This window comes from Notothenia rossii (genome assembly GCF_949606895.1).
Source record: "Notothenia rossii genome assembly, chromosome: 3".
In the NCBI taxonomy this organism is placed as follows: Eukaryota; Metazoa; Chordata; class Actinopteri; order Perciformes; family Nototheniidae; genus Notothenia; species Notothenia rossii.
This window is the reverse complement of record NC_136901.1, coordinates 2511063-2538998: the sequence shown is the minus strand read 5'-3', so window position 1 is coordinate 2538998 and position 27936 is coordinate 2511063. Positions and strand designations below refer to the sequence as shown.

At 40.2% G+C, this 27936-nt stretch overlaps 3 protein-coding genes across 19 annotated transcripts; all 3 read left to right on the top strand.

The window, feature by feature from the left end:
• Positions 1–1700: 1700 nt before the first annotated feature.
• Positions 1701–13399, top strand: LOC307032598 (uncharacterized protein). 12 transcript variants are annotated; one of them, XM_079670689.1, is made up of 7 exons: positions 1701–1859; positions 6202–6280; positions 8834–8872; positions 8962–9073; positions 9459–10071; positions 11518–11583; positions 11801–13399. In XM_079670689.1, exons 2-7 carry the CDS (start codon positions 6235–6237, stop codon positions 12587–12589), a joined length of 1665 nt encoding a protein of 554 aa, XP_079526815.1. In that variant the 5' UTR covers positions 1701–1859; positions 6202–6234; the 3' UTR covers positions 12590–13399. The 12 variants fall into 12 exon arrangements, with proteins under 12 accessions (XP_079526815.1, XP_079526818.1, XP_079526819.1 ...); XM_079670692.1 differs by lacking the exon at positions 11801–13399 and adding an exon at positions 10328–10453; XM_079670695.1 differs by having other exon boundaries at positions 1710–1859; positions 8824–8872.
• LOC307032600 (uncharacterized protein) lies at positions 13153–20327 on the top strand. 6 transcript variants are annotated; one of them, XM_079670703.1, is made up of 8 exons: positions 13153–13284; positions 15633–15718; positions 15912–15973; positions 16065–16167; positions 16285–16298; positions 16790–16885; positions 17107–17199; positions 19757–20327. In XM_079670703.1, the coding sequence occupies exons 2-8, from the start codon at positions 15641–15643 to the stop codon at positions 19824–19826; spliced, it is 516 nt and encodes a 171-aa protein (XP_079526829.1). In that variant the 5' UTR covers positions 13153–13284; positions 15633–15640; the 3' UTR covers positions 19827–20327. The 6 variants fall into 6 exon arrangements, 4 of the variants coding, with proteins under 4 accessions (XP_079526829.1, XP_079526831.1, XP_079526830.1 ...); XM_079670705.1 differs by having other exon boundaries at positions 13166–13284; positions 15625–15718; positions 16065–16146; XM_079670704.1 differs by having other exon boundaries at positions 13166–13284; positions 15625–15718; positions 19760–20327.
• Positions 20328–20501: 174 nt separating this feature from the next.
• Positions 20502–27502, top strand: LOC307032599 (growth/differentiation factor 8-like). The gene is made up of 3 exons (XM_079670701.1): positions 20502–20982; positions 24106–24476; positions 24763–27502. Exons 1-3 carry the CDS (start codon positions 20655–20657, stop codon positions 25141–25143), a joined length of 1080 nt encoding a protein of 359 aa, XP_079526827.1. The 5' UTR covers positions 20502–20654; the 3' UTR covers positions 25144–27502.
• The last annotated feature ends 434 nt before the right edge of the window (positions 27503–27936 follow it).

Below are 27936 nucleotides of genomic sequence, written 5' to 3'. Positions count from 1 at the left end.
TTTGGTTTTTGGTGAATCTTTCCAGATCTTCAAAGACTTTGTAGTCAATGTAGTGGGAAAAGTACCTCATTGACTCCAGTCGGCACGGGTGTAGGGTCATCTTGACTAGTTGTATGGATGTGGTCTCCATTTGACCTGCTCATAGAAACAAAGCTGTCTCAGGCAACTCTCATTTTTCATGGCTCCACTTCAAATAAAAACAACAATAAGACATATGTGCTACCCTTGGCCCACAGAGGGCCATGTGTTTCCAGCTCGTCCCTATCTGTCTCTCTGTCTGTATCTGTGCGCTCATGGAGCCTCCTGCATCTTTCACCCCTTCTTCTTGACCCTCTTCTATCCCAGGTTTGAAATCATCATCTCTCTCATCATCTGAGAGCTCAAAATCTTAATCTCCCTGAACTATCTGGTACAGAAAATGTCTGCTTCAGTTCCGTCTCCTGCAACAATATTGAGTCATAAAGTCCATGAAGACGGTCCTGACGTCCACTAGAATGGACATTTATAAAAGGGCTGTTATTTGAAAACTTGAATTATTTAATTGCTTTCAGAACTAAATATATAGTTCCTCACATGTTAATAAACAAGAATATGTATGATTTTCATGGTAAAAATTACAATTATTCAACAATATTTGACTTCTCCTCCTGCTTCTATAACATTTTGTTTTTGCTATGCCAGCCATTTTGGATGAAAAGAAAGAGGAACTTCCCAGCATGCAATTTTAACCAATGACATATCACTGGAAAGACCAGGATGTCTTCTGTACAGTACATCAGGGATTTATAGAGTAGCTCAAAAGAGTCAAAGGAGATGCATGTTAACAAAATGTCCACTACAGTGGACATTTCCAATGGGCTGGGTCCCAGGAGGATATGGGCAGTTTATACAGATATTTACTGATGGATCCAAAAATCCAGAAAATGGTCAAACTAGTTGTGCATTTTATGTTCCTGAATTAAAGGTCAAAGTGGGAAAGCGAGTGAGTGATCACATCGCAGTATATACAGTAGAGATGATGGCTATCTCACTAGCACTTCAGTGGGTAGAGGAAATACAGCCAATGCGAGTGGTCGTGTGCTCTGACTCCAGCGCAGCTCTGGAGAGTATAAACAACTTCTCTTCAGAATGTCGTCAGGATATTTTACATGAAATTTTACACATCATGTTTAGGTTAGTTCATCTGGGAATTGTTGTTCAATTTGTGTGGGTTCCAGCGCATGTGGGTATTATAGGGAATGAGGTAGTGGATCAACTGGCAAAATGTGGTTTGAAAGCAAACCAGATTGATATAACGGTACCCATCAGTAGAGCAGAAATCAAATCTGTTACAGCATTAACAGAAGGATTCAATTGGGTCACTCTGGATTAAATCTATCACTGCATCTGATTGGAAAACATCCAAATGGCAATTGTGATGGTTGCCTACAACCAGAGACAATACATCATGTATTTCTTAGCTGTCCGGAATATAACAGACAAAGACTCATTCTGAAAACTGCACTGGAACAACATAACATCAAGGACATGGATTTCAACTCCCAATATACGAAAGTAATTCGAGAAATGAAGTTAACAAGCTGATCTTCAAGTTCCTCAAAAACACTGGTCTGAGGACAAGGATTTAATATGAACATTTAATAAATCAACAGTAGGTTGCGATATATGCTCCAAGTGGAAGCGATTCGCCATTAAAGAAAAGAAGAAGAAGAAGAAGAAGAATAATGCTGGGCGACGCCCCCATGACTTCAGAGGAGTTTGCGCACGATACAAACATTTGAAAAAAAACAGATGGTTCCAGTTGAAGAGAAGAAAGCATGGACCCTGTCTAATATGAATACTAGTGGATTTTGAATCATGTAAGTATATTTTTGTTCTTTATTAACTCTGTACATTCCCGTTAGCTTGTGAGCTTAATGTGGATATCAAACCAACGTTACAGTAGCTAACGTCAGTGTTTCAGCTTAGCAATTTAGCTAGTTAGCGTGCTAGCTAATTTAGCCTGCTTTCATGGAGAGGCATGTAATACTTAGTGGTTTAGTAGTTGCTTCAAATTAGTTAACAGCTGGCGAAATTCACCGTTTTGAATAAAACATGTGGCACAAGTAGTTCAGAAGAGTTTTTTTGTTGGCGGTGTTCGCGCTACATTTTCAAATCCTGCTCGGTAGTTAGCAGTGTGTCGCCAAACTGAGTTTTAGCGGCACCAGATTCCTAAAAAAGGGTATGTCACACATTCAATGCCATGGACACTGTTCTGCTAAAGCAGGGGTGGGGAACCTTTTTCCTTTCAAGGGCCATTTCAATTTTTACAACATCCTCCGAGGGCCGTACAAATGATTGACCTCTGTTTAAAAATACTAAAATCACAGCCCATTCATTTGGCCTTTCTTTTATTCTTTGCAAAGAAAAAGCAACCTCTTAATCCAGATATTTTACCATGACTCGCGCATGCATGCATGCACGTGCACGGTTGTTGCATGACCACCCAAACAGAAAGATATGGACACAAGATGTGTGCAAATGTATTTAGATTCCTATCCATGTGAACATGATTTAAGTGGGGGGGGGGGGGGGGGTGTCCCTCACCTCCTCAAAGGGGGTCCGGGGGGCATGCTCCCCCGGGAAGATTTTTTTTTAAATGTTGAAGTTAAAAGCATCAATCTGGTGCACTTTAAGAGCAACATTAGGAGATCTATGGATACATCTCTCAACACCCATATGAAACAGAACTGTAAAAAGATTTTCTTTTTCTTTATGGATATTTTACAAATCACTCTCCTTTCAAACTGTATTCTTCTTGTTTATTAATAACTTTTTTTTACTGTCATATAGTATTTTATACCTGTTTACTTTATTCTCTTTTTTTTTTAAACTATAATGATCATATAAAGATGTGCCTTTACCTCACTGATTGTAGAAAAAGCTTCTTATATTCGTTAGCATAGCTAGCTAACCAGATGCTAATAACAACAAAGTTATTGACTGTATGATCAGTATGACAGATGAACAGATCGCCACTGGGCTTTCAACTAAAGACACAGCCACGCAAAAGCTGCAGTATGTGTACGGCTCCTACTGCAATTTTTGAAGTGCCGGAGCGGAGTGTCGTTCTGGTGCTCCCCGTCAGAACTACACCCCTGTCAGACGAGACATATACCACGTGATGACACGTTAGGCTTGTGTTGTGTTCAAGGAAAAACAGGCACTCGCTTGTTTAATTATTTTGCGGTCTAGATTTCTTTAATTCTTTTCTTTTTTGCGTGTGTTTATAAATTACCTCGAGGGCCATACCAAATTGTGTTGCGGGCCGTATACGGCCCGGGGGCCGCAGGTTCCCCACCCCTGTGCTAAAGAGTTCGGCGGGACTAAGTACTGGGAACTAAGTACGGCAAAGTGCTTGGTGTGAAAGCGGCTATACTGCTAGCTAACCAACGGTCACGTTAGTCAATAAACTGATGACAACTTTATTATAACACGCCAACTGGGTTGAAACATGGTTTTCCATCAAATTAAACGAATTGTAGGTAGCTACTGCTACCAATAAAGGTGGTAGATAGTTCCACTGTGAATTCTTAAAGGTGGGGTAGGTAATTTTGGAGAAACCAGCTCGAGTGCGCTAGAATTAGAAAATACACAGCCGGAAAAATGTTGCCACTTCTTTACAGAGCCCCTCCTCCAACACACATGAACGCGCACATGACCAATGAGGGCACGAGATGAGTTTGTGCACAGATGGAAGGCTGACAGGCAGGTAGGCCATCCAGTTACTTTAGCCGGGCCGGCTCAGATCATTGGTCGTGCTTTTTACAGTACTACGGCTTCCACAGATAACTTTTTTTTTTTTGTCAAAACACTTAAAATATTCATTGCTATCGGGATGTTAAGAGCATTCCGTGGAATATAACAAAAAGTGTATCTCCAGCCGGTTTCTCAAACTTACCTAGTTTGATTTTGAGGATTTAAAAATATATATCTCAATTAGGGCTGCACGATATTGAAAAAAACTGACATTGCTATTTTTTTCCCCCTGCAATATATATTGCAATTTTTTTAACTATATTTAACCGGATGAAGGTATTGTCCTCCTGTGCCTCATTAATTATTTACCGGTGTTTTGATGGTCATCAAACTGGCGGGGCGGGGCCTGCTGTGATCTGATCAAAAATGATTGTGATTGGTGGTTTGCTGTGCATGCAGAGCCTGCCTGTCACTCACTCAAGAACCCCTGACATGAGAGCCGTGCAAGTTTTCCTTTTGTAGCAAGCAGCCACAGCAGCCCTGCTGCTGTACTGGCTTGTAGTTCGTTTATAGCATAACGTTAGCATTTTGCTTTTGGCGACTAGATTTAGGATTCAAAAATTATAAAAGTAGGGTTGACATATGGATGTGTTATCCGGCTGAACAAAACGTGATCCCTCTCTTAAATGTGTGTCAACCACAGACCTTATTTCCAGCTATTTTCCAAAATCCTATGGAGAATTTGCATTGTTTTTTGACGAAGGAACCGAAAGAAGTTTACTTCCGGGTTTAAGGATGCGGCTCTCTATAAGGAGTGAGAGTGACGCGTAGCCCAAACCGGAAGCTGCATACACTCTGGTGGCTACCATTAGCAGCTAACTTTTGTGCTCCGATTTTTACATAAAAATTGAATTATGGATTATAAACAATTGCTTCAAAGCCACATATCCATTATTAACCTATGGATCAACCGGTTCAGCCGCGTTTTTTCTCGTTTTAATGCCATTGAACACGTCTTTTGATCAGATTGACAGCTACGGTGAGACGATCTCCCGTAAAAGCTCCGTAAAGGTACGTGTTGTGATGTCTGTGTTTGCTTCCCCTGTCGCGAGATCGGATCGCTTGCTTAGTGATGATACTATACTTAAATAATCTGTGGAGTCTCCGCTTTAATCGGATATATTGTGCAGTTTCGATAAGTAATAAGGGTATCTTTATTTTGAATTCTGTGCTAAAGTGCGTGAGCATTTTTTAAAAAAATGAATAAAACCGCACGTCCCTGCGGTGTGAATATCGCGCATGCGCATATCGCGGTTATCGCCACGACACGATATATCGTTCAGCCCTAATCCCAATGCCACCCCCTCCCCCCCCAAAGCAGTAAACCTAGGGCAGGGGTCTGCAACCTTTTTGACCAAAAAAGCCTTTTTGCCCCATTTTCCACCAATTATTTTTGTCTGGAGCATCAAAACATATTTGATAGCTTATAAAGTTGTATATATTGTTACATCATAGACAAAAACTACATTTTGTTTGCATTTATTAGTTAATACATTATAGAAAACTGTTTACCTCTAATAATAAACAAAGAACTCTTATAAGGAGAATAAAAAGAAATACACAGGCCAACTTTAAAATGAATCAACACAGCACTTGGAGTCCTCTCCACATTTTAAGAAAATGAATACAATTTAAATAGGCCCACTTTCAAATAAATAAAATATATAGCTGCACCCTAAAAAGAGTTAACTGATTGAATTATGACTGAAGATCGTCAGCTGTCTTCCTCTTCCGTGTTTTTCCGATATGTAAAGGCTGTAGGTTTTCGCCTGTTTGGAGAGTTTATATCCAGTTTACTTCGTTTTAACATTGCTATTGCTTTGTATGTCGGGGGCGGGAGATTCATGTGATTGGTTGTCGATCGCGTTGCTCGCAAAAAATCGCCAAGCTTCAGACACGCCCAGCTTCAAGATTTTTTGATGCCTGTAGTGACTGAAACTACGGGGCGGGTCGAGGACAAATACGCTAGGGATTGACCGATACGGCTTTTTCAAGGCTGATACCGATATACATTTTGCAGTAAAATCAGAAAAACTTGGTGTCAAAATGTAGAATAACAGAACTTCTTTGAAATGCCTTTTTATGTTTAATGAACTTTTCAACATCTTAAAACTGGTTTCCTCTCTGTGACCCTGAGTAAAGTAAATATGACATTTGAGTCTCACTCATTTAGTAGTCCCAATTCAGCAGCACCAGATTGTGGTGCAGAGTTGCTGCGAGGCTCCGCTAGCAGCCGTCCCAGCGCATTAGGGCTAACGATTCATCGATTCATCGATTTTAAACCAAAAACGCGATTTGAAATGATGCGATTATCAAATGATGCGATTATCAAATCGCAAAGCCTGCAATTTTTTATAACATTTTTTTTAACTTTTTTTTTCTTTTGTTCTTCTTGTGTTTCAGTCATCCACACCAATCAGAAGTGCTGTGCTCCACATGTACCAGCCATTGTTAACCAATCAGAAGTGGCCCATGATAGAAGGTGATAGACAGATTGGGAGTGATCTTGGAAGCCAATTTGACTTTTGAAAGCCATATTAGAAGCATGACTAGAAAGCTGAAATATAACATTTTCAAATGTAAACATATTAGGAACTCATTAACCACAGAAGCATCGAAAACCTTTTTGCATGCCATGATACTATCACATTTTCACTACTGTATAACCTGCTGGTCCCCAGCAAGTAAGACTGCTATGAGACCACCTGAGGTTCTTTATAAACAAGCCTTAAAAGTTATGGATAGAAAGTCATTACAACACCATCATTGCAATATACTGTCCATATACAAACTTTTCAGTTTTGATAGTCTTGTTCTACTTTCCCGAGTTCAATTGGTATTCAGAATCATTCACAATTCTACAACAACACCGTTGAGGGGCTTTTTTCAGCTTCGCCATGAGCATTGAGAGTTGCAGAAACTCCAGATCTTCATCAAATGCAGATCTAACCATCCCTCTGAGGCGCACTGCCTTTGGACGATCAGCATTTCCGTTTACGGCCATCAAGCTCTGGAATACTCTTCCAGTTGAACTTAAAACCTGTACTGATATTAGCTCGTTTTCTTATGGTGCAAAAAAAAATGATATCAAGCAACCAGTCATGCCAACATTAATTACACTGTAATCTGAGTTCTTTTTATTTGAACTTTATTGTCATACTATATCTTAGATATTTTATTTAAAGGTGGGCTAGGTAAGTTGGAGAAACCAGCTCGAGTGCGCTAGAATTTGAAAATACACAACCGAGAAAAACCTTCCACTTCCTTACAGAGCACCTCCTCCTACACACACGAACGCGCACATGACCAATGAGGGCACGAGATCAGTTTGTGCACAGATGGAAGGCTGACAGGCAGGTAGGCCATCCAGTTACTTTAGCCGGCTCAGATGATTGGTTGTGCTTTTTACAGCACCACGGCTTCCACAGATGATATTTGTTTATGGATTTGTTGTCAAAGCACTTCAGATATTCATTGCTATTGGGATGTTAAGAGCATTCCATGGAATATAACAAAAAGTGTATCTCGAGCCGGTTTCTCAAACTTACCTACCCCAAGTATTATGTTCGTAACCTGTATTTAAATCAGGCTTTATAATTATTTGAGTGACCAAGATCATGTAAGTGTATTTCAAGTGTACTATATATCAATTTATTGAGCTGTACTTAAATCAGGTTTTAAAATTGTATGACTGATAGAGATCATGCAATGTTATTATTTGTTTATTGATTGTTATGAACCTGCCTGAGGACCACAGATGGAAATGAGCTATTAGCTATAATCTGGCATATTGCATCTCTTCTCTTTGCTGAGATTAATGTTTTTGTATGCATGGCCCTTCTATAAATAAATACAAATATGACAGATTGATCCAATCACCTGCCAAGTATTTTTGAAATACTTGGCTTCCAAATGGCTTCCAATGGAGCTTTCCTAGATGGTTCGGTGAAACAAACAATCTGAGTCAGGTTAATAATGCTCCATCACATGTTAATCTATTACAGGGTCCATCTTAAACTGAAGCTTGACTTTAAAGCAACCCAACGGAAGTTTCATGTACGTTTTAGGTCATCCACTCGTAGCTCGGGCTGCGGGGGTGCTAGAGACGGGAGCATGTTGATTCGACCTTCCTACCCGGAAATATGGCCGGATTTTACAATAAACTTCCATTGGGTCGCTTAAAAACAAATATCGCGAATAGCAATCGCAATATTTGTCAGAAAAATCAAATTAGATTTTTTCCCAAAATCGTGCAGCCCTACAGCGCGTCACAGCTTCTCCGCTGCGAGACGCTACCCCCCGTCCGGTCCCTTTGTAACTGGGAAACTAATAGAATTGGATCAAAAGATCTTGGTGTTTTTGAAACTTCGGCATAGGGGATTGGGATGTTTATTGAACTTCGGCTTTCAACTGATTTACCTTGGAAACACCGCTCACTGCTGCTGCTTGCCTCTGTCTGCCTTCTTCGCACCTGCCTGTAATCTGAGAAGGTCCCGCCTCTCTGGCTGTCTGCAGCCCGGAAAATCTTCAGTGTTGATTGACACTTCAGTAATAGCCTATCAGATAACCCTGTGGGCGGGACATTGCTCGTGAACAGTGGTGACTGCAGCCAGAGAAACGGCCGCATCAGAGCCAAAGTTGTATCGGCAATTTGATTTTAAAAAAAAGGCCGATACCGATAATCTGTAAAGTGCGGAATATCGGACTCGATAATCGTCCAGGCGGATAATCGGTCGACCCCTAAAATAATTAGTGGCGTCAAAAAATTACGCCTTAACTTGACAGCCCTATATAAAAGTAGCTTTACATTTTGTTGTCTATTTAAACAATATATTTTTGCCCGCTTTCCCATTTTTCGACTGCAACTTCTACACAATCATTTCCTCCTTGATTATTATTATTATTAACTTGTATTGATCCACTTTAAATGTAATTGATTATTTTATTTGATGAAGCCGTGCTTCTTATCGTCCCATTAGCGACTCATCTCAGTGTTTTCTACTCTTTCTTTTCTTTATCTGTCAGATTGAATCAGAGCAAGAAAAGAACAACGCTCCTGCTGTCACCCCTCCAGGTGAATAACACACACACACACACACACACACACACACACACACACACACACACACACACACCTTGTAAGGATGATTTTATCTCCAACAGTCAACAAGAAACTGCAGAGAGAGAGCGGGCAGGCGGACAAGAGGCAGAGTTTCCTGAAGTCTCTGAAAGGGTTACTGATGGACGAGAGAGGAGGTCTCAGGAGGAGCTCACTGTAACAAACAAACACACACACACACACACACACACACACACACACACACACACACACACAACATATTCATGTATTCATTGTTAAAACATGCTTATATTCTTCTGTGTTTGAGACTTTTAAGTTTATATTCATTTTTTATTTTATTTAATAAAAAGCATTGAGATAAAATCTCATTTACAATGCTGACCTGGCCAAGAAGCTTAACGCCTTATAAGGAAATTATTTATTTTCTTTCTTTGATTTAGCATTTATAAAATAGATTCTAGATTTGTTTAAGTCAAATAATTACGTATTTGTTAAACCATAGAAGAAAAAATATATGTATTTGTTTTTTTTAAATGAACAGAATAACTTAATTGATGTATTATTTTGTGACATTTCTCAGGAGGGATGCAGCCACGACCAGCTCGGAGGTTACAAGGGGGAGTCAGACGACAAAATCGGACAAAAAGAACGACAACAGGAAGTCAGAAACAAGGAGGAGTCAGATGGAAAAAGTTGCATCAACGGAGGACAAAAAAGACAAGAATGGAACGGAGCGCAAGAAGGAAAATGAGGCGATGAAAAAATCTACTTCCAAAACCTCAGAAAAGAAAGAAAGCAATGTGGAGAAAATGGCGAGGAAAGACCAGAAGAAGAAAGAGGAAACGACAGACAATAAACACAAAGTGTCTGACGGGAAAACAACCGCACAGCAAACGACTAAACCACAGAAGAAGAAAGAAGAAACAGAGGTGAAGAAAACAGCCATGAAAGACCAGAAGAAGGAGAAACCTGAGAAGAAAGATGGAAAAACAACCGAAGAGTCGGACAAGAAATGCACCGAAGACACGAAACCACAGAAGAAGAAAGCCGTGGGAGCATCACAGTCTGAGGACGAGGAGAAGAAGAGGAAGAGTTCAGATGTTTCCATTAAGAGCGGATCGTCGGAGCAGAAGAACTCAACGCTGCACCGGATCAAAGGAGACATCCGGATCTCTCTGAAGACACAAAACCCCGTAAGAGTTCACTGATTTAATATTATAGGGAAACCTTTAAAGAGTCCTCTCCTGCTGATGTTCAGGTGTATATCAGTATGTAGTGTCTCTACTTTAAAGAGTCCTCTCCTGCTGATGTTCAGGTGTATATCAGTATGTAGTGTCTCTACTTTAAAGAGTCCTCTCCTGCTGATGTTCAGGTGTATTGAAAGAGTCACACGCTGGAAGCTGAGTCACTTTGTAGACCCTCCAAACCCCCTTTCTTTGTCCCTGTTAGGACCTGTCTTCCGGCCCCTGAGGGTCCCTCTGAGGGGTTTTTTGGGGCCTTATTCCATCACTTAGACAGATCCATTGTTGTTCTGCGGCTGAAGAACAAAAGGAAAAGCTCAGGAGGGATCAACAGGTGCATTTACCATTTATATCAGTATGTAGTGTCTCTACTTTAAAGAGTCCTCTCCTGCTGATGTTCAAGTGTAAAAAAAAAAATGTAAATGATAGTGTCCGTCCAAAAATAAACCATTACTTATGGAAACCAACCTTGAATGATGGGATAGTAGACTAAAAGCTTTAAGAATCCAAACTATAACATATAAGTATCCTGTATCAAGATTGATGCAAAACATGACATTTTACCTTTTTTTAAATTATTTTTTTATCAGCACTGCTACAATACATTTTGAAATACAGATATAGATATTAAAGGTAGACATACTGCTTTTTATGTTGGCTACTTCCATTCTTTCCATTCTGTTTAATGCAGAACATGGACACCTGACTTATGAAACAAAAACACTGTTTCCTTTCAACTGAAGCTTAAACTCAAACAGCATTATAGTAGTCTGTGTAGCCTTGCCTTCATTTGAGATGACACTCATATATCAAGTATAAAAACACTTATGTTGTGTCTTGTATTGAATTGTACAAAGTAGCAGGACATGGAAATACTCAAGTAAAGTACACGTTTATATGAATGGTCTTTATTTGAACTGCTGGTATATTGAAAAGGAATACGTAATATTATCCCATCATCTTTGCAACATCATTTTTGTCCCTTTCTGTAATAGCTTTCTGTAATACCTTACTTATTATATTTTGTATTTTCATTATTAGAGCAACTATCACAAAACCACATTTTCCCATAGGATAAAAAAACAGCTTTCATTTGTAGCTTGTGGATTTACTCCAGGTGGAACTAAAGTCTGATTTAACACTGGATTATATTTATCATTCATCCACATCTGTACAGTAACTAAAGGTATTAAATACATGTAATTGAGTAAAAGTACACCATTTACATCTGAACTGTAGTGGAGTAAAAGTAGCATACAATGTGAATACTCAAGTAAAGTACAAGTACCTCTATGGTTGTACAGTACTTGAGTAAATGTACTTCCCACCTCTGTTGCTAAGCTACTTCTTAGCTGTAGATTGGTTTTGTGTTGACTGTAGTGTTAATACTTATTTCAGAGACCCAGCAGGAGAAGGAGCACTGAGAACAGCATGGAGGAGAACAACGAGACCCCCAGACCTCAGGTCAGTGTTCACTTCATCACAATATATTCCTAACACTGTTATCCCTTACGCTGGGGGACATTTGGGTTATTTAAGGACTTTAAACCTGTACTTTTATTTAAGGAGAAAACAAACTTGAACATTGTGGGGTTTATTTTACAGACTCTTATTTTTTTTGTTTTTAGATATATCTGCATCACAGCCTCTCACTGACTCTTTATCTGTCTGTCTTTTTTAGAAACAGAGAAGAAGAAGAAAGGAACCTCAACTTTTCAGCTGTGACCAATGTGGGAAAGATTTCACTACATCGCGTAAACTTCGGAGGCATTGTCATATTCACACTGGAGAGAAACCACACAGCTGTGATCAATGTGGGAAAACTTTTTCTCAAAAAAGTAGTCTTTCATCCCACCAGCGCATCCACACGGGAGAGAAACCCTACAGCTGTGAAGAGTGTGGAAACACTTTCACTTCATCATATGGTCTCAAAAATCATTCTCGTATTCACACTGGAGAAAAACCATACAGCTGTGAAGAGTGTGGAAACACTTTCACTACATCATATAGTCTCAAAAATCATTGTCGTATTCACAGAGGAGAGAAACCATACTGGTGTGAAGAGTGTGGGAAAGCATTCATAACATCAGGTAAACTCACAATCCATCGTCGCATTCACACAGGTGAGAAACCATACTGGTGTGAAGAGTGTAACAAGTCATTCATTACATCAGGTGAACTCACAATCCATTGTCGTGTTCACACTGGAGAGAAACCATACTCGTGTGAAGAGTGTGACAAGTCATTCATTTCATCAGGTAATCTCTCAATCCATCGTCGTGTTCACACAGGAGAGAAACCATACGGTTGTGAAGAGTGTGACAAGTCATTCTTTACATCAGGTAAACTCACAATCCATCGTCGTGTTCACACAGGAGAGAAACCATACTGTTGTGAAGAGTGTGGGAAAACCTTTTCTCAAGGTAATAACCTTAAAGTCCACCAGCGTACTCACTCTGCCTCCATCTGATCATTTTCCTAGTCAAGCTAGCATTCCTCCTGATTTTCTCCAAATGTTCTAATTTAATCTAATTCTAATTTAAGGGTTATGCACATTCAGTGTCCATTTACTGTCGAGTCCAGAGTTTTACAATCTGGAGGAGTTAGACACCCCTCCTATAAAATGCATCATAACTTACTCAGCATATGCAGGCCTTTTTTATAATAAAACTACCGTTGGCTCTGGTGGATATTGAATGACTATTTGCCTGATAAACGGCCTTCCTAGGAAGACTAACACCATTGGCTCCACTAGTATATAGGCCCCCTTCACTCTCACATTAGTGCATGATCGTATTTCGCAGTATGCAGTTCGTTCCCTCATTACCTCCCAGATTGCTCTCCCGGTTTCGACCCTGCCTGTACCCGGACTATTCTGCCTCGCCTGCTCCCTGACCCTGCCTGTACCCGGACTAGTCTGCCTCGCCTGCTCCCTGCCCCAGCCTGTACCCGGACTAGTCTGCCTCGCCTGCTCCCTGACCCTGCCTGTACTCGGACTAGTTTGCCTCGCCTGTTTCCTGACCCTCGCCTGTTTCCTGACCCTGCCTGTACCTGGACTAATCTGCCTCGCCTGCTCCCTGACCCTGCCTGTACCTGCGTCTCCCGTCTTGCCTACTACTGGAACCCTCGCTTTTCCCCGACCAGCCCTTTGCCTACTGTCTGCCGGTTTGTCTACAACTTTATGTTTATGTTACAACTTTTGTACTTTTGTCTTACAACTTTTCTTTGGAAAAGAAATAATAATAAAGCTGGTTACTATGGGGTTTATTCCCTATCTTTATTCAAGAGCGTGGTCTTTACATTTGAGAGTATAATTTATGGACTTCACGTGCAGATGTAGTTTTTCTTTTCCTCAAACCCTGTTCGCGCACTTAAATAGTGCCTACTTTCTGCTCAAACTGTATGCTTGCACTCAGATATATTGCCAAATCTGGGGCCTGCTGGGTGTTTTTTCGCGAAACTGTGTCTCAGGGCATCTTAATATTTTTAAAAACCTATTAATGTGTCATACTCACTTTAACGGTTAGAAACTCAGCTAACTGAAGATACGAACCATTTTTACCGAAACAAAGCACAAGTCTCACAAGAAGTGTCTAAATGAGCCCTGAGCGAAAAAATGCAATCGCACTTAGCACAGAACTCAAGGCTAAAAACACCCTTATTACTTATCGTAACTGCACATACAAGATATCCGATTAAAGCTGAGGTTCCACAGATGCTATAGGTATTGGTATCATCACTGGGCGATCAGAACTCGCGACAGGGGGAGCAAACACAGACGTCACAACACGTAGCATTACGGAGCAAACACGGGAGATCGTCTCACCTTAGCCGTTGGTTTCTGATCAAAATCGTTTTCAATGGCATTAAAACGATAAAAACGCTGCTGAAAGTTAATCCAATGTGTCTGTGTCACTTTGAAATGATTACTGATAATTAGGGGTGGGTATCGTTTGAAATGTATCGATTCCGGTTCTGCATATCAATTCCGGTTCTTATCGATTCCCCGTTTTGATTCAAAAATGGTAAAAGAAAGAGGTCAAACGTTTAGATAACAAAAATATCTTTATTCTTTTAAGCTTTAAATGACATTTTTACATAAAAAATATATACATGCAATACAAATGTATTGCACAATAGCTGTGCTTTATTTTAACTGAGCTATGCCTGTGGCCAGCTATTAACAGGCTTTACACCTTTGTGCCTTGTCTTTTTCTTTCTTAGTGTAGTGGAGCCTCACTTTAGAGAGTTTACTGCGATCCATCTTTGTTGTTATGAAGTGACTGAGCTAGTGAACTGTCTACGGGAGGGCGGGGGGAGCCTCGCTGCGGGGCAACTGTGGACCTCTGTCGCCTGTCAGTGTAACTTACATGATGCCGTTATAAAGGGCGGTGCCGGCCGTCAGTGTACCGAGCCGGCTGTCAACGGCCCGCTGAGGACCGGCCGTTCTGTGATTCTCCAGGTCCGCCCTGTATTCCACGGGTCGCCGCGGTGCAGACGGACCTGCTGGAATACAGGTTCTACCGCCTTTAGGAACCGTTAAGCAGAACCAAAATTGTGTATTTTGTATGGGTAACCGGTAACAGGCATTTTCTTATCGGTTCTCATCTGGAACCGAGTTTCGGTTCCCAACCCTACTGATAATCCATCATTCCATTTTTATGTCAAAAACGGAGATTTACTATTAGCTGCTAATGATAGCCACCAGAGTGTATCGCAGCTTCCGGTTCCGGAGAATTCTGGCTGCGCAGAACTCATTCACCAATGGGTAATGTTTAGATGGATTGTAGGAACTTCCCCTTGATTATATTGGCTCTAACTGTTTAAAAGAGATGTCAATCATCAAAATCGAACGAGGGGGCCAGAGATATGGAAAATGCACCCCAATGACCCCTGAAGTGTTTTTATTTTTTCTAAATCTCTCTAAAAAGGTCAAATGTCACTTGTTTTGCATCAATCTTGATACAGGGTAGTTATTATATGTTTGGATTCCTAAAGCTTTTACTCTACTATCCCATCATTCAAGGGTGCTTTTCACTATAAGTAATCTTTTTTGGACGGACGGACACCAATTTACATTTCTTTACCATGTTCAATCTGAGTTTACTTTAAAATAAAAACATCTATAGGCCTATTGATTCTGACTCCAAACCAGCTGTGTTTGCACTTTACTATTTTATATTACTTGCCTTTTTGACCGGCTATGCCACTTTTCTTTAACCCTGTAAATATCCTCGCAGAAGTCCTAATTAAGGATCAATGTGTTCTGTTAGTATAACAATGGCACTATAACTGGTATCCCCTGCTCCCTGCCCCTGCCTGTTTCCCCGGACTATTCTGCCTCGCCTGCTCCCTGCCTGTACCCTGTATATTAAAACAGGAAAGTTGTTTGGTTTTCAAACCATGAAACAATGATTTTACTTGGCACTTCTGTGAATAGTTTTCTGTTTGTCATCATCACTCGTTGGGAGGCAATTGCTTCACATTGATGATTGCATGCATCAGTCCTGCAGACTCCAACATGGAGGAGACCATCAACACGCTGACAGCTGACAGCTTTGACCCCAGAGATGCAGAAATGAACCATCTCAAACATCAGGTACAGAAACAGGAAGTGGAACAAATTATATTCTATGGTTTCACAATCAGATCTCAAACTGCCATAAAGGTTAATACATTCATTAATACAATCTTTGATAATACACCTGTTATATATTGGAGTACAGTGTGACTATTTTTACTTTAACTTGTGTTTAATAAATACTTTTTTGTTGATCCTTTCACCTGTTTAGGTTCAGGAGCTGCAGGGCATGCTCCTTCATGCCCGTGGAGGAGTGGGTCCAGTGCTTTCTGGGTAGGAGGTGCTTCTTCCCCAATAATCCCATTTTCCACTTTCAAATACATGCTTTTCCTTAAACAATGGTTACTGTGTCTGCTTGTTTCAGGCCAGAGTCCACGGAGGAGGTGAGCTCCCTGACGGAGGAGGTGAGCTCCCTGACAGAGGAGGTGAGCTCCCTGACGGAGGAGGTGAGCTCCCTGACGGAGGAGGTGAGCTCCCTGCAATTAATCTGAATTTTATCGAGATCACATTAGCTGTTCACTCCTCATTAGACACTCTGCACTCAATGTTGACTTTTCTTTTCTTTGGTCCACTAATTGTTACAGATGCAGGTTCAAAGGTGAATTAATCCACCGGAGTCTATTCTCCCGTTAACTCACGGCAGCGGCCGCTGTAAAGTCTTCACTGTCTGCCTGTCAGACAAGCAGCTGATACATTTCCCCCATCCCCATCAGTGAATGTGTTTCAGTATGAACGCTGTTTGGCATCACAACGCTGTTATGAAAGTTTCTCTGGCGTTCTACAGGTGATGTTAGCATAGCAACCGAAGCTATTTACATGTTATGAATGGTTATTAGAACTTATATTGTTATTAGAACTTATATTGTAATTAACAGACATTTTAAAAATGTTTTAGTTTAGTCAGTTTGTTGAACATGTCAGAAACAAAAACATACAAAAATAATATATATATATACTCTTTTTTTTCCCTTTTTCTTTATCACTCCAATTAATAATTATAACAAAGTACAACAAATAATAACAACAACAACCAAAAAATCCAGCATTGTTGATTGGATGTTTACACTATGTTGTTTTGTTTCTCCTTAGAGTGAGAGGGAAGCATTCGCTGCCTCCGTCGACGCTATGGCTGCAGGAGAGGACGGAGCTGAGGTGTCTGGGAACGGCAGTAACAATGACGATCCAGTACGTTTGACACTTTTGTCCTCTTAGTGTTAACCCAACATGACGCTTCCTATAACTATAACACATATACACAAGTTTCTTCACTTACTTATGTCTAGAACACATATCTGTTTAAATCCCGCATGTTTACATATCATTACAATAAGTAATATTTTATTTTACTGAACAGTATTTCAGTTTTTCATTCTGTTATCTGATTCTATTTTAAATATGTATAATAGGTCATTGGAACTGCGGCTGCCTGAAAAAAAGATGGCCGGGAGAGCTGCTGGTGTGATCACCGGAAGTGCCGAAATATGTAGAAGCATCCCGAGGTAAATGATCTAATGATAAGATATTTAAAAAAAATAACGAAAGAGGAAACGATTCGTAAATATTTAAAACATAATATTTGTTTATAGGACTGTTTATAATCGATCTGTGTTGAGTCAAAACAATCTGGATTGATAAACTGATTCAATGTAAATAACAATGACTGGATTATTATACTAGTATTTATTACATCACAAATGTAGAATAATACAATTAAATGTGAGTCAATTTAAAGAAATACTGGAATAAACCATAATAACCTGATACTAGTTTAAACGATATGTAATTTGGCATTCATTTGCCTCATTTGGGACAAGACCCCCAAGGCCCTTGAGACAACATTTATATTTTATGTTTTTAATGACCTGAACATTAAAAGTTATCTTTAAAGGTCCCATGTCATGTTTTTCCGGTTATTACCCGTCCCCTTGTGTGTTATGAAGGTTTTTATGCTGTAAAGTAAACGGTCTGCAGAGTCACAACCCCTCAAAGTACACCCTGTAGAGAGTAAAACTCTAACAGAGAAGACCTGTCTATGCTGCCCCATAACGCCTCGTTGGACATTTCAGGCATCAACCAGTTCAGTTTAATGTGATGGATGATTTTGACTTTGTTTTTAAAAATAAACCGTTTATTTTTGTCTGAATGTCAGTGTTTATTATTTCCTCATCAAATAATTGATTTCTATTCGTTTGTCCCCTACATCGTTTAGCTTCACATTGTTATTTCTTACTGCACATTTGAAGTGGAAATCTTTTTTGACATTAAATAAATACAAATCTTTAAACACTGCATTTATATTCTGATGATCTCAATGTGCACTGTGGTAAGGTTAGGGTCCGATACTTTGAGACAAGAAACTTTCTTTTAAAACTTTCTCACTTTTTTCAAATGTTTAATTATTTGCTTCTGTTTGGTTTTATAATTTGTGTAATAAAACATCTGGGATTTAGAAGTATTCATTCTGAAGCATGAGGATAAAAAGGTTTATTAAAAAATTACAAACAAGATAAGTAATGACGGACGATTTACGTTTGAAAATAAACTTGCTGACCCTTATTGTAAATCAGCGTGTGACCTTTTGACCGACAGATATGAAGATATCGGAAGAAATTCTGTTCAACTTTGTCCAAATAAACAAAAACATATGCCCTGATAGTACGGTTTAGGAATGCGTTTAAGAGGGAAGAGATTATCAGGCCTCTGAAAACATTTTGATAAATACAGAAACAATTCCTCAGATCTCTGGTCAGAGGTGGGAGAAGTACTACCTGTACTTAACTAGAAGTACTCAGATCGTGTACTTCAACAAAGTAGAAGTACTCAGGTCTTGTACTTGAGTAAAAGTAGAAGTACTCAGATCTTGTAGTAAAAGTAGAAGTACTCAGATATTGTACTTGAGTAAAAGTAGAAGTACTCAGATCTTGTAGTAAAAGTAGAAGTACTCAGGTCTTGTACTTGAGTAAAAGTAGAAGTACTCAGATCTTGTAGTAAAAGTAGAAGTACTCAGGTCTTGTACTTGAGTAAAAGTAGAAGTACTCAGATCTTGTAGTAAAAGTAGAAGTACTCAGGTCTTGTACTTGAGTAAAAGTAGAAGTACTCAGATCTTGTAGTAAAAGTAGAAGTACTCAGATATTGTACTTGAGTAAAAGTAGAAGTACTCAGATCTTGTAGTAAAAGTAGAAGTACTCAGATCTTGTACTTGATTAAAAGTAGAAGTACTCAGATCTTGAGTAAAAGTAGAAGTACTCAGATCTTGTTCTTGAATAAAAGTAGAAGTACTTAGATCTTGTACTTGAGTAAAAGTAGAAGTACTCAGATCTTGTACTTGAGTAAAAGTAGAAGTACACAGATCTTGTACTTCAGTAAAAGTAGAAGTACCAGAGTGTAGGAATACTCTGTTTCAGTAAAAGTCCTGCATTCAAAATGTTCCTCAAGTAAAAGTAGAAAAGTATTCTCATCAAAATATAGTGAAAGACAGTAAAAGTAGTCGTCGTGCAGATTGGTCCATTTCAGAATAATAGATATGATATGTTTTATAATGATTGATCATGAAAGTGTTCTCAAAGCTGGTAAAGGAGCAGCTAGTTTGAATGACTTTGTATACTGCAGGGTAGCTGGTGGATTTACTCCAGGTGGAACTAAAGTCTGATTTAATACTTGGTTATATTGTTTTTCATTAATCTATATCTATTAACTAAAGGTAATCCGTTTTTTGCACATCAACAAACATCCATTACATTCATATTTATTTGCATTTGCAGTATAGTAGTTTTGTTCCAGCATGGTAAACAACCTAAGTTAGCTTGCATCAAAATAATCACATGCTTTTTGTTTGACAAAGTTATATTTGCATAATACATGTTTGACTGTCATACAAACAAATGACTTCTGTAGGAATGAGCACCAAGTCCAAAGTAAATCACATTCCTGCAGCATTTCAGGAGTATTTTCAACATCACACTTTAACTTCATGTAGAAAACTATTAAGTTCATATTGTATATTCACACTCAGAATCAATGAAAGGCAACTCTTTGTATTGAATCTCCATCTGCCAGCAGATCTGCAAAGCCTGAGCGACGATATCCTCTGACATCTTCTGAGCGTAATCCAGTATCTGTTTGCTGACTGGATGAAGGTTTAACGATGACCCATCAGCTGGAGTCTCCTCTGAACATTTCCCCTCCTCTCTGTCCTTTAAAAACACTTCTGTTTCTTCCTCCTCCTCATGAACGATGTCCGTCTCCTTCTGTTGCTCCAAACCGACCCAAGAGAAGAGTCTGGACACTTTACATCCCATTCAACGACACACTGAAGCGAAAGTGGACAGGCATCTGAAGTTCACTTCCATAGCTGTAGAAGGGGGTTAGGGGTTTCCCTAAAAAAAAAAACATGCATTTCATTACCTAAAATGTTCTGTTTGGCCATTAAAAATAAAATAAGTTTGTAAAAAACCTTTCCCAATGTCAACTGTGTCCAATAAGTACAAATAAAAGGCATCCACATTCTGAACACATTGTTAAAAACGCACAAAAGTCCCCATTTTCAAATAGAACAAATCCAGTAAACAACCTGAGGTGATATTTGAATGTTTACCCTCTGTGATGCAGCTCCTCTCCGGACTCCCTGCAGGTTCAATTGATGTTTGGACAGCCTTCAGAGTGGCTGAGACACAGGCAGCTGAACCTGTTCACTCCTCATGCAGGGGGGTGGGAGGCGCAGCAGATAACACCCAAAACATAACATGATAATGAAGAAGCGTCTTTGAGCAGTATGAAAGCGCTATAAAAATCAAACACAATATTTGGCTTTAAAGAATAGTGTCAGTGATGCTACCTCTTTAAATCTCCCTTGTGATTACAAAAACCCTCCTCACAGCCAATCGTAAAGTCCTGAGTCCTGAGGACAGACTCACATCGGGCAGCGTCACTGCACCGACCCCTTCTTCCCTGCAGGATGCTCCTCTTTCTGGGCCTGGCTTTCTTCCTCTCTGCGAGTTGTTCCATGGAGATGAACCAGAACTCCAAGATACTGGTGGAAGGTGGAGAGCAGTGTTCTGCCTGTGACTTCCGGGAGCACAGCAAGCAGATGAGGCTCCACAGCATCAAGTCCCAGATCCTGAGTATCCTGAGACTCGAACAGGCTCCCAACATCAGCCGGGACATGATCCGCCAGCTGCTGCCCAAAGCGCCGCCTCTGACGCAGATCCTGGACCAGTACGACTCGCGCGTGGAGGAAGAGGAGCACGCCACCACGGAGACCATCATCACCATGGCCACTAAGCGTAACTAAACCAAACATATCTGTCATTTTTATACGTCTTTTTTTGTTCTACACCTCAACGGAACGCCGTAAGTAAAACAAAAAAAAGAATAATCCATGCGTAAATCCTGTGCGTAAAGTTTGTTTCCAAGTAGAACAAACGGGACAGTTAAGCCGTAAATGACCATGAAGACGTGCGTAATTAAGCTGTTCCCGACTATCAAATACTATAATCACTTTCAAAGTCTAATTTGTGACCTTTAATTATAAAATACTGACAGCATTGTAGTTTCAGGGAGATGTTGCAACTTAAAAAATCCATAAAACAAACATATATATATCTGCAATTTAAAAACGTTCATGACAAAAGCTTTTATGACAAATGTTCATGCCAGTAGTGTGAGAAGATTCATATTTTGCGCTGTGTAAAAGTGACTATATTTAAGAGTAAAAAAGTCAAATGAGTCTTCTATTTGATGAAGATGAGTGAAAACGTTTCATTACTTTACAGCAAATGGTAACATGCTGTGGCAATGTTGGTCATGTGAAACAATAGATAAGTCATTGTATTATTTTAATCCTACAACGGTAACATTAGAGGAAAGGTCATAGGGTCAGGAAGAACTGTATTCTGTACATTATAAATCAGTGATGCAAATTAGTCGCTTTTCGGCGCCTCCCGCTTTTTTAACGCTGCTTTTGGGTGACTTGTGTAATTCGTGGTTCCTTGAACACAACACGAGCGTAACGTGTCTTCACTTGGTTATGTCTCTCGTCTGAAAGGAGTGTAGACTAGAGTGCATACAGCACCGGAACGCCTCTCCAGCTATTCAAATATTGCAGTACCCATAAGGAGCCGTACACATGCCGCAGTGTTTGCGTGGCTGTGTCTTTAGTCCTAAGCACAGTGGCGATCTGTTGTTATTAGCATCTGGTTAGCTAGCTATGCTAACGAATTTAAAGAGCTTTTCTACAACCAGGTGGAAGAGAGCTCTCTCCTGAGAGGCTCAAATAACCTCAGCTCAGTGAGGTTCAGGCACACCTTGATATGATCATTATAATTATTAATGAGACTAAATGAAAAACAGGTATAAAATACTGTATGACAGGAAACAAAAAAGTTGTTAAAAATAACAAGAATAGAGTTTAAAAGGGGAGTGATTTGTAAAATATCCAAAAAGAAGAATCTGTTTACAGTTCTGTTTCATATGGGTGTTGAGAGATGTACCCATAGATCTCCTAATGTTGCTCTCAAAGTGCACCAGATTGATGCTTTTAACTTCAATATTTAAAAAAAAATCTTCCCGGGGGAGCATGCCCCCGGACCCCCCTAGAGGAGGTTAGGTCCCCCCCACTTAAATCATGTTCACATGGATACTAAATACATTTGCACACATCTTGTGTCCATATCTTTCTGTTTTGGTGGTCATGCCACACTGTCTGCTTTTTGTTTTTTTAAGCAGAGGTTGAGTTCAATAATTTGTACGACCCTCGGAGGATGTTGTAAAAATGTAAAGGAAAAGGGTTCCCCACCCCTGCTGTAAATAATAATAAAAACCCTTGATTTATAACTTAACATCTCAGTCTATTGATCTGAGTAAATTATAAAGAATAGTTAATTGAAGCATTATAGCGCAGGCCTTTGTCAGATGGTATATTAAGTTGTTTTTTTTCTGCTTGGAATAGTTCTCTCTTTTTTCACCATACCTGTGTTTGCATCACTGATAAATACTGTGAACAAATTTGAGGGACATCAGGCTATCACTACAACAGAATATGGAAAAGACCAGGGACGTGCACAGACATTTGGAAGGGCTATTGCTCTAAACTGGAAAAAGGGCCTTCCCCCGAAAAAAAACAGAAGACCTTTTGAAGATTGTAACTTGTTTTTAATGTAAAATAAACCAAACGATTTTTACATTAACTAAATTGAACAGTAATTCACATCTCATAAAAAAATAAGCTAAGGTGACTACTTGCATTCGGTGACTTGATTTTAAAAATGAAAACCAGGGACATTTTTTGTTTTGCGGTCCATATCTCATTAACATATCTAATGTTAGTAACTATTAAAGACAAAATGGGGACAATTCTGTTCTAATGTAGTTTGACCATTGTAACTGCTGTGCAGTCCAGACATACTGATACAATAGGGCCTCTAACTAATAACCTAAAAGCTGGGGTAGGTAAGTTTGAGAAACCGGCTTGAGATACACTTGTTGTTATATTCCATGGAATGCTCTGAACATCCGATAGCAATGAATATCTGAAGTGCTTTGACAAAAAAAACATAAACAAATATCATCTGTGGAAGCCGTAGTTCTGTAAAAAGCACGACCAATCATCTGAGCCGGCTAAAGTAACTGGATGGCCTACCTGCCTGTCAGCCTTCCATCTGTGCACAAACTTATCTCGTGCCCTCATTGGTCATGTGCGCGTTTGTGTGTGTTGGAGGAGGGGCTCTGTAAGGAAGTGGCAGATTTTCTCCGGCTGTGTATTTTCTAATTCTAGCGTGCTCGAGCTGGTTTCCCCAAAATGACCTACCCCACCTTTAACTAAACTCACTAATTAATGAAACCAGTTCAATACGCATTATTCTTATTCTTATCATTCTTTAAGCACAAAAACAACAAGTAGGCTGTATTTAGGTGTTTTTTTGTAAATAACCGACGGTATCAAGAGGAAGTAAAGTCCCCTGGTTTGTCCCTTATACCCTAACAGCCATGAGACAACTCAAAATCAAGTTTCCAAAATCCCACACTGAGGTGGTCTTAATGCACCGGCAGATGAAAGCGCTGACAAAGTGTGTTTCCCGCAGCGAGACGCTACAATACTAATTGTGGGCTTATCATGTTGATCCGGCCTCAACAGAAAAAAGAAAAAGAAACTCTCGCCCGGGCAACATTAGCCCGTACCTGTGCACGTCCCTGGAAAAGACTGTCGATCCGAGGCATATTTAGTCCTGACGGTGGTGCTAGAGGAAAGGTCAGGGGGTCACTAAAATAAATGGGGATTCATCCTCATTTTGGACAAACCAGAAAACAATTCAGGATGGTGGGAAACGGTATTTCGATGTCTCTGTCTGTACACACAAACTGAAAGATTAACAATAAAGTTGACTTTGACTAATATGCATTTCCTCCAGCTAATCCCATGGACCTGGAGGAGTTGTCTTTTTGTTGTCTGTTCAGCCTCAGTCCGAAGATCCAACCCAAGAACATCCTGCGCGCTCAGCTGTGGGTTCACCTGCGTCCGGCCGACACAGTGACCACCATCTTCCTGCAGATCTCCCACCTCAAACCGGGGAAGGAGGGAAACAACACGCGAGTGCGAGTCCGCTCACTGAAGATCGAGGCTGACGCCGGCGCCGGATCCTGGCAGAGCATCGACATCAAATCTCTGCTTCAGGCCTGGCTGCGCCAACCGGAGAGCAACTACGGCATCGAGATCAACGCCTTCGACTCCACCGGACAAGATCTGGCCGTCACATCAGCGGAGCCTGGAGAGGAAGGGCTGGTGAGTGTTCATATTCACTTGTACTTGAAAAGCACTTTGATTCTGGAATTTTGTGAAGATCCAAATTAAGTTTGATCTGTGTGGGGTCAAAAGCAAAGTGCTGACCTAATGTTTCACTGACATCCTGCACACACTAGTCTGTGTTGGATGTGGTGTGTGTGTTACATGTTGTGACCGTGTAACACACACACTAAACTAAACTAATGTTTGGCTAACTGCTTTACATGGCACTATGCAAGTGGTTTTTCTGTTGCATTGCCTGCACATATTTCCAACTCTCTTCCAGCAACCGTTCATTGAAGTGAAGATCCTCGACAACCCGAAGAGATCCCGCCGTGACTCCGGCCTCAACTGCGACGAGGATTCTTCGGAAACTCGCTGCTGCCTCTACACGCTCACCGTGGACTTCGAGGAGTTCGGCTGGGACTGGATCATCGCGCCCAAACGCTACCGGGCCAACTACTGCTCGGGGGAATGTGAGTTCATGCACCTGCAGCAGTACCCGCATGCACACCTGGTGAACAAAGCCAACCCTCGAGGCTCCGCTGGACCCTGCTGCACGCCCACCAAGATGTCGGCCATCAACATGCTCTACTTCAACCGCAAAGAGCAGATCATCTACGGAAAGATCCCGTCAATGGTGGTCGACCACTGCGGATGTTCCTGAGGGAAACCTGCAGGAGGAAGGCATGGAGATAGAAGGAGTATTTACACACACAACCACTGCCCGAAAGAACATAAGGACTACAGACCAATAGCCCTTACCTCAGTCATTAGGAAATCATTAGAAATCATTCTTCTCTGTTTTCTTATCAGTACGACGAAAGACAAACTTCATCCATACCAATTTGCATATAAGCTAGTTGTGTTACAGAAGAAGCTGTTGCTACTCTTGTTCATATCACTAAACATTTAGATAAGGACAGGACTTCCAAAAGTGGTTTTATTTTCATATTGTGTGCTTTTACCCAACCACAACCAGTTGCCGCTTTACAAAATATAGTTACTCTCATGTTTATGTTGTACAAAGTGTTGTGTTTTGAATAACTGTCCGCTGGTGGGGGAACATTTGAATGCACACAACGTGAAGTATCCCTGCTGCTTCATGTCCTCATGGCTTATTAAAACCTGTCCTGATTTGAGCCTTGACCAGAGCAAACCCTGCAGGACTTCTTCCATGTGCGCCCTTTATTTTGAAAAACATGAACCTAATGGCCGAGCTTACATTGACCTTTCCCTTCCCAAAGCTTGTCTGCAAACTCCTCGCTGTGATCTGTTCTTTGTGAGCGTAACGGGGATAGGCAGAGACTTCTTAGAATTGTTTTTAACCTGAACAGCAAAATGAAAACCTGGGAAATCAAACACAGTTCTTATCACTGGGTTGCATCAAACATTTTCCTTCTTCACGTTCCCTAGCTTGCATGCACTACATATTTAGAGGATACAGAGTGGATGGATACTGGATTGAAAAGCAGTATTTCAGTGCCTTCAAAGTGACGGAGTTGGGATGAGAAGTGCACCATTTAAGCTTTTTAGTGATGTCAAAGTATACTGACACACCCTTTGTGTACAATTCTACATCACTGCAGCAGGACGAGGTGCTGAACACAAGAGGGCAGCAGAAGCAAGATTTAAGGTGATGCAAGAGATTACAATGAATGCTATTAGAGCCAAAGGACCTCCTCATATACACAAACATTGATTTGCATGGCTCTAACCCAAAAGAAGACCTTTAACTTTCACCCTAACCATACTTTAATGGAAGAAAGTATTGCCAGCGTTTAAGTGGATGTTGTGTGCTGTGGTGTGCAAACAGGCGGGGAAGATTTCATCTGGATCCATCTGCCAGTTTCAATGTGAGCGCAGAAACTGTGATCTCAGGGGGAGGCTTGAACTCAATCCGAAGCCATGTGCAGATGAATGTTGTTGTTCTTCACGGGGCTTTCTGACCCAAAAGTCTTTGTTCTTCTGCCGATGGAACAGAACGTCCACGGATAACAGCGAACACAACGTACAAGATATCTGGTGCATATAAGATGAGATGAGATGAGAGGTACTTTATTGATCCCAATTTGGGAAATGTTTGACACAATATAACGCAGGATATTATTTACATTAAGAGTGTAAATGTGTCCAAAGAGAAGCTATGCAGCAGTGAGTTCTCGAATAGTGGTTTGCTTACCTGCTGAAAAAGGCAGATTGTTTCATTATGCTCATCTCTATATGTTATAGCTTTCATTAAATAAGAAACATGTATCCACTGGAACAGGGGGGTCAAACTCAAATACACAGCGGGTCAAAATAAAAAATGGGTAGGGCCGGACTGGTTCAATGTTTATTGCAGAACTTATTGAAATGAACTTATTGAACATATTAAACCTGGAACTAACAAAAATTAAATTGTTGCCTATAAAAACAACATTAAACATTAAATAATCAGTTGCATTCATTTCTTATGGCTCTATCTGCAGCTTCTCCAGAGTCAGTTCTTATGATTACATTTTCCCACAGGCCAACAACAGCTTCAACAAAACTATTTCCCTCAGAGAACAAACCAAACATGCCCTGTTGTCTCAAGAAAGAAAGTGCAGAAGGAAACATCCATTGAAACTCAGCTTGCTGCTCTGTGATGCTAGTTCAGATACTTGGCATCTCATCTTGGGGGCAAGTTCATCAATGTTTGGGCTCAGGCTCTGAGCTGAGGAGGGTGTCCGTGCAATATACCGGTGGGCCAGATAATAGTAATTCAACCTTATCCTGCGGGCTGAAATTAAATCCACCAAGGGCCTGATTTGGACTAGAAGATATGCATTGAAAAAAACTGAATTATTACACTTATGAGTCTCATAAACAAAGATAAAGACCTACTGTAGGATTCACATTGTTCACTGTGATTGCAGATTTATTTCAAGATTGTTTTAGGTTTATGAAAGATGATTTTCTCACAAAATAATACTGAGAAACTGTGTAGACCTGTTTTTTGTAATGTTCTTCCAATAAATATTGCTGTAAAAATGTTATTTATATCTGTTGCCAAGTGGTGCCATTATTAATTTGTTTCCAAATTGAGAAAGAACATGACCTTTATGACCTGTGTGCTTTATATATTTCTACATGCATGATCATAAATGTACCTTAAATGTTGAAACAGTGGAGGAATTAACACAATACTTTTTTATAATTAGGTGTAAAGGCAACCGAACAACAAATATTTGCCAGTGAGGGATATGGTGTGAAGCTTTTCCAGACGCGTGGTGTTGACAACAAATCAGGTCTTCTCTTTGAGTGCATTTAAGATGTTTATTTGGATTGCAGGATGATGACAGCAAAACAAGAGCCGGGTGTTTAACTGATAACTAAACAACTAACTGTGATAAAGAAATAAACTGAAATGAACTCAAAACAAACAGAAAATAAGCGAAAACACGCACGGTTGAAAAACTGTGTGGTTTCCCTCTGG

Excerpts from the sequence above, each read along its gene's own strand:
- LOC307032598 (XM_079670689.1), top strand. The coding sequence starts at position 6,235 with ATGTACCAGCCATTGTTAACCAATCAGAAGTGGCCCATGATAGAAG. Across the intron at positions 6,281-8,833 it reads GAAGTGGCCCATGATAGAAG|AGCAAGAAAAGAACAACGCT; the intron begins GTGATAGACAGA and ends AGATTGAATCAG. Across the intron at positions 9,074-9,458 it reads GGTCTCAGGAGGAGCTCACT|GAGGGATGCAGCCACGACCA; the intron begins GTAACAAACAAA and ends GACATTTCTCAG.
- LOC307032600 (XM_079670703.1), top strand. The coding sequence starts at position 15,641 with ATGGAGGAGACCATCAACACGCTGACAGCTGACAGCTTTGACCCCAGA. Across the intron at positions 15,719-15,911 it reads TGAACCATCTCAAACATCAG|GTTCAGGAGCTGCAGGGCAT; the intron begins GTACAGAAACAG and ends TCACCTGTTTAG. Across the intron at positions 15,974-16,064 it reads GTGGGTCCAGTGCTTTCTGG|GCCAGAGTCCACGGAGGAGG; the intron begins GTAGGAGGTGCT and ends TGCTTGTTTCAG.
- LOC307032599 (XM_079670701.1), top strand. The coding sequence starts at position 20,655 with ATGCTCCTCTTTCTGGGCCTGGCTTTCTTCCTCTCTGCGAGTTGTTCC. Across the intron at positions 20,983-24,105 it reads CATCACCATGGCCACTAAGC|CTAATCCCATGGACCTGGAG; the intron begins GTAACTAAACCA and ends CATTTCCTCCAG. Across the intron at positions 24,477-24,762 it reads AGCCTGGAGAGGAAGGGCTG|CAACCGTTCATTGAAGTGAA; the intron begins GTGAGTGTTCAT and ends ACTCTCTTCCAG.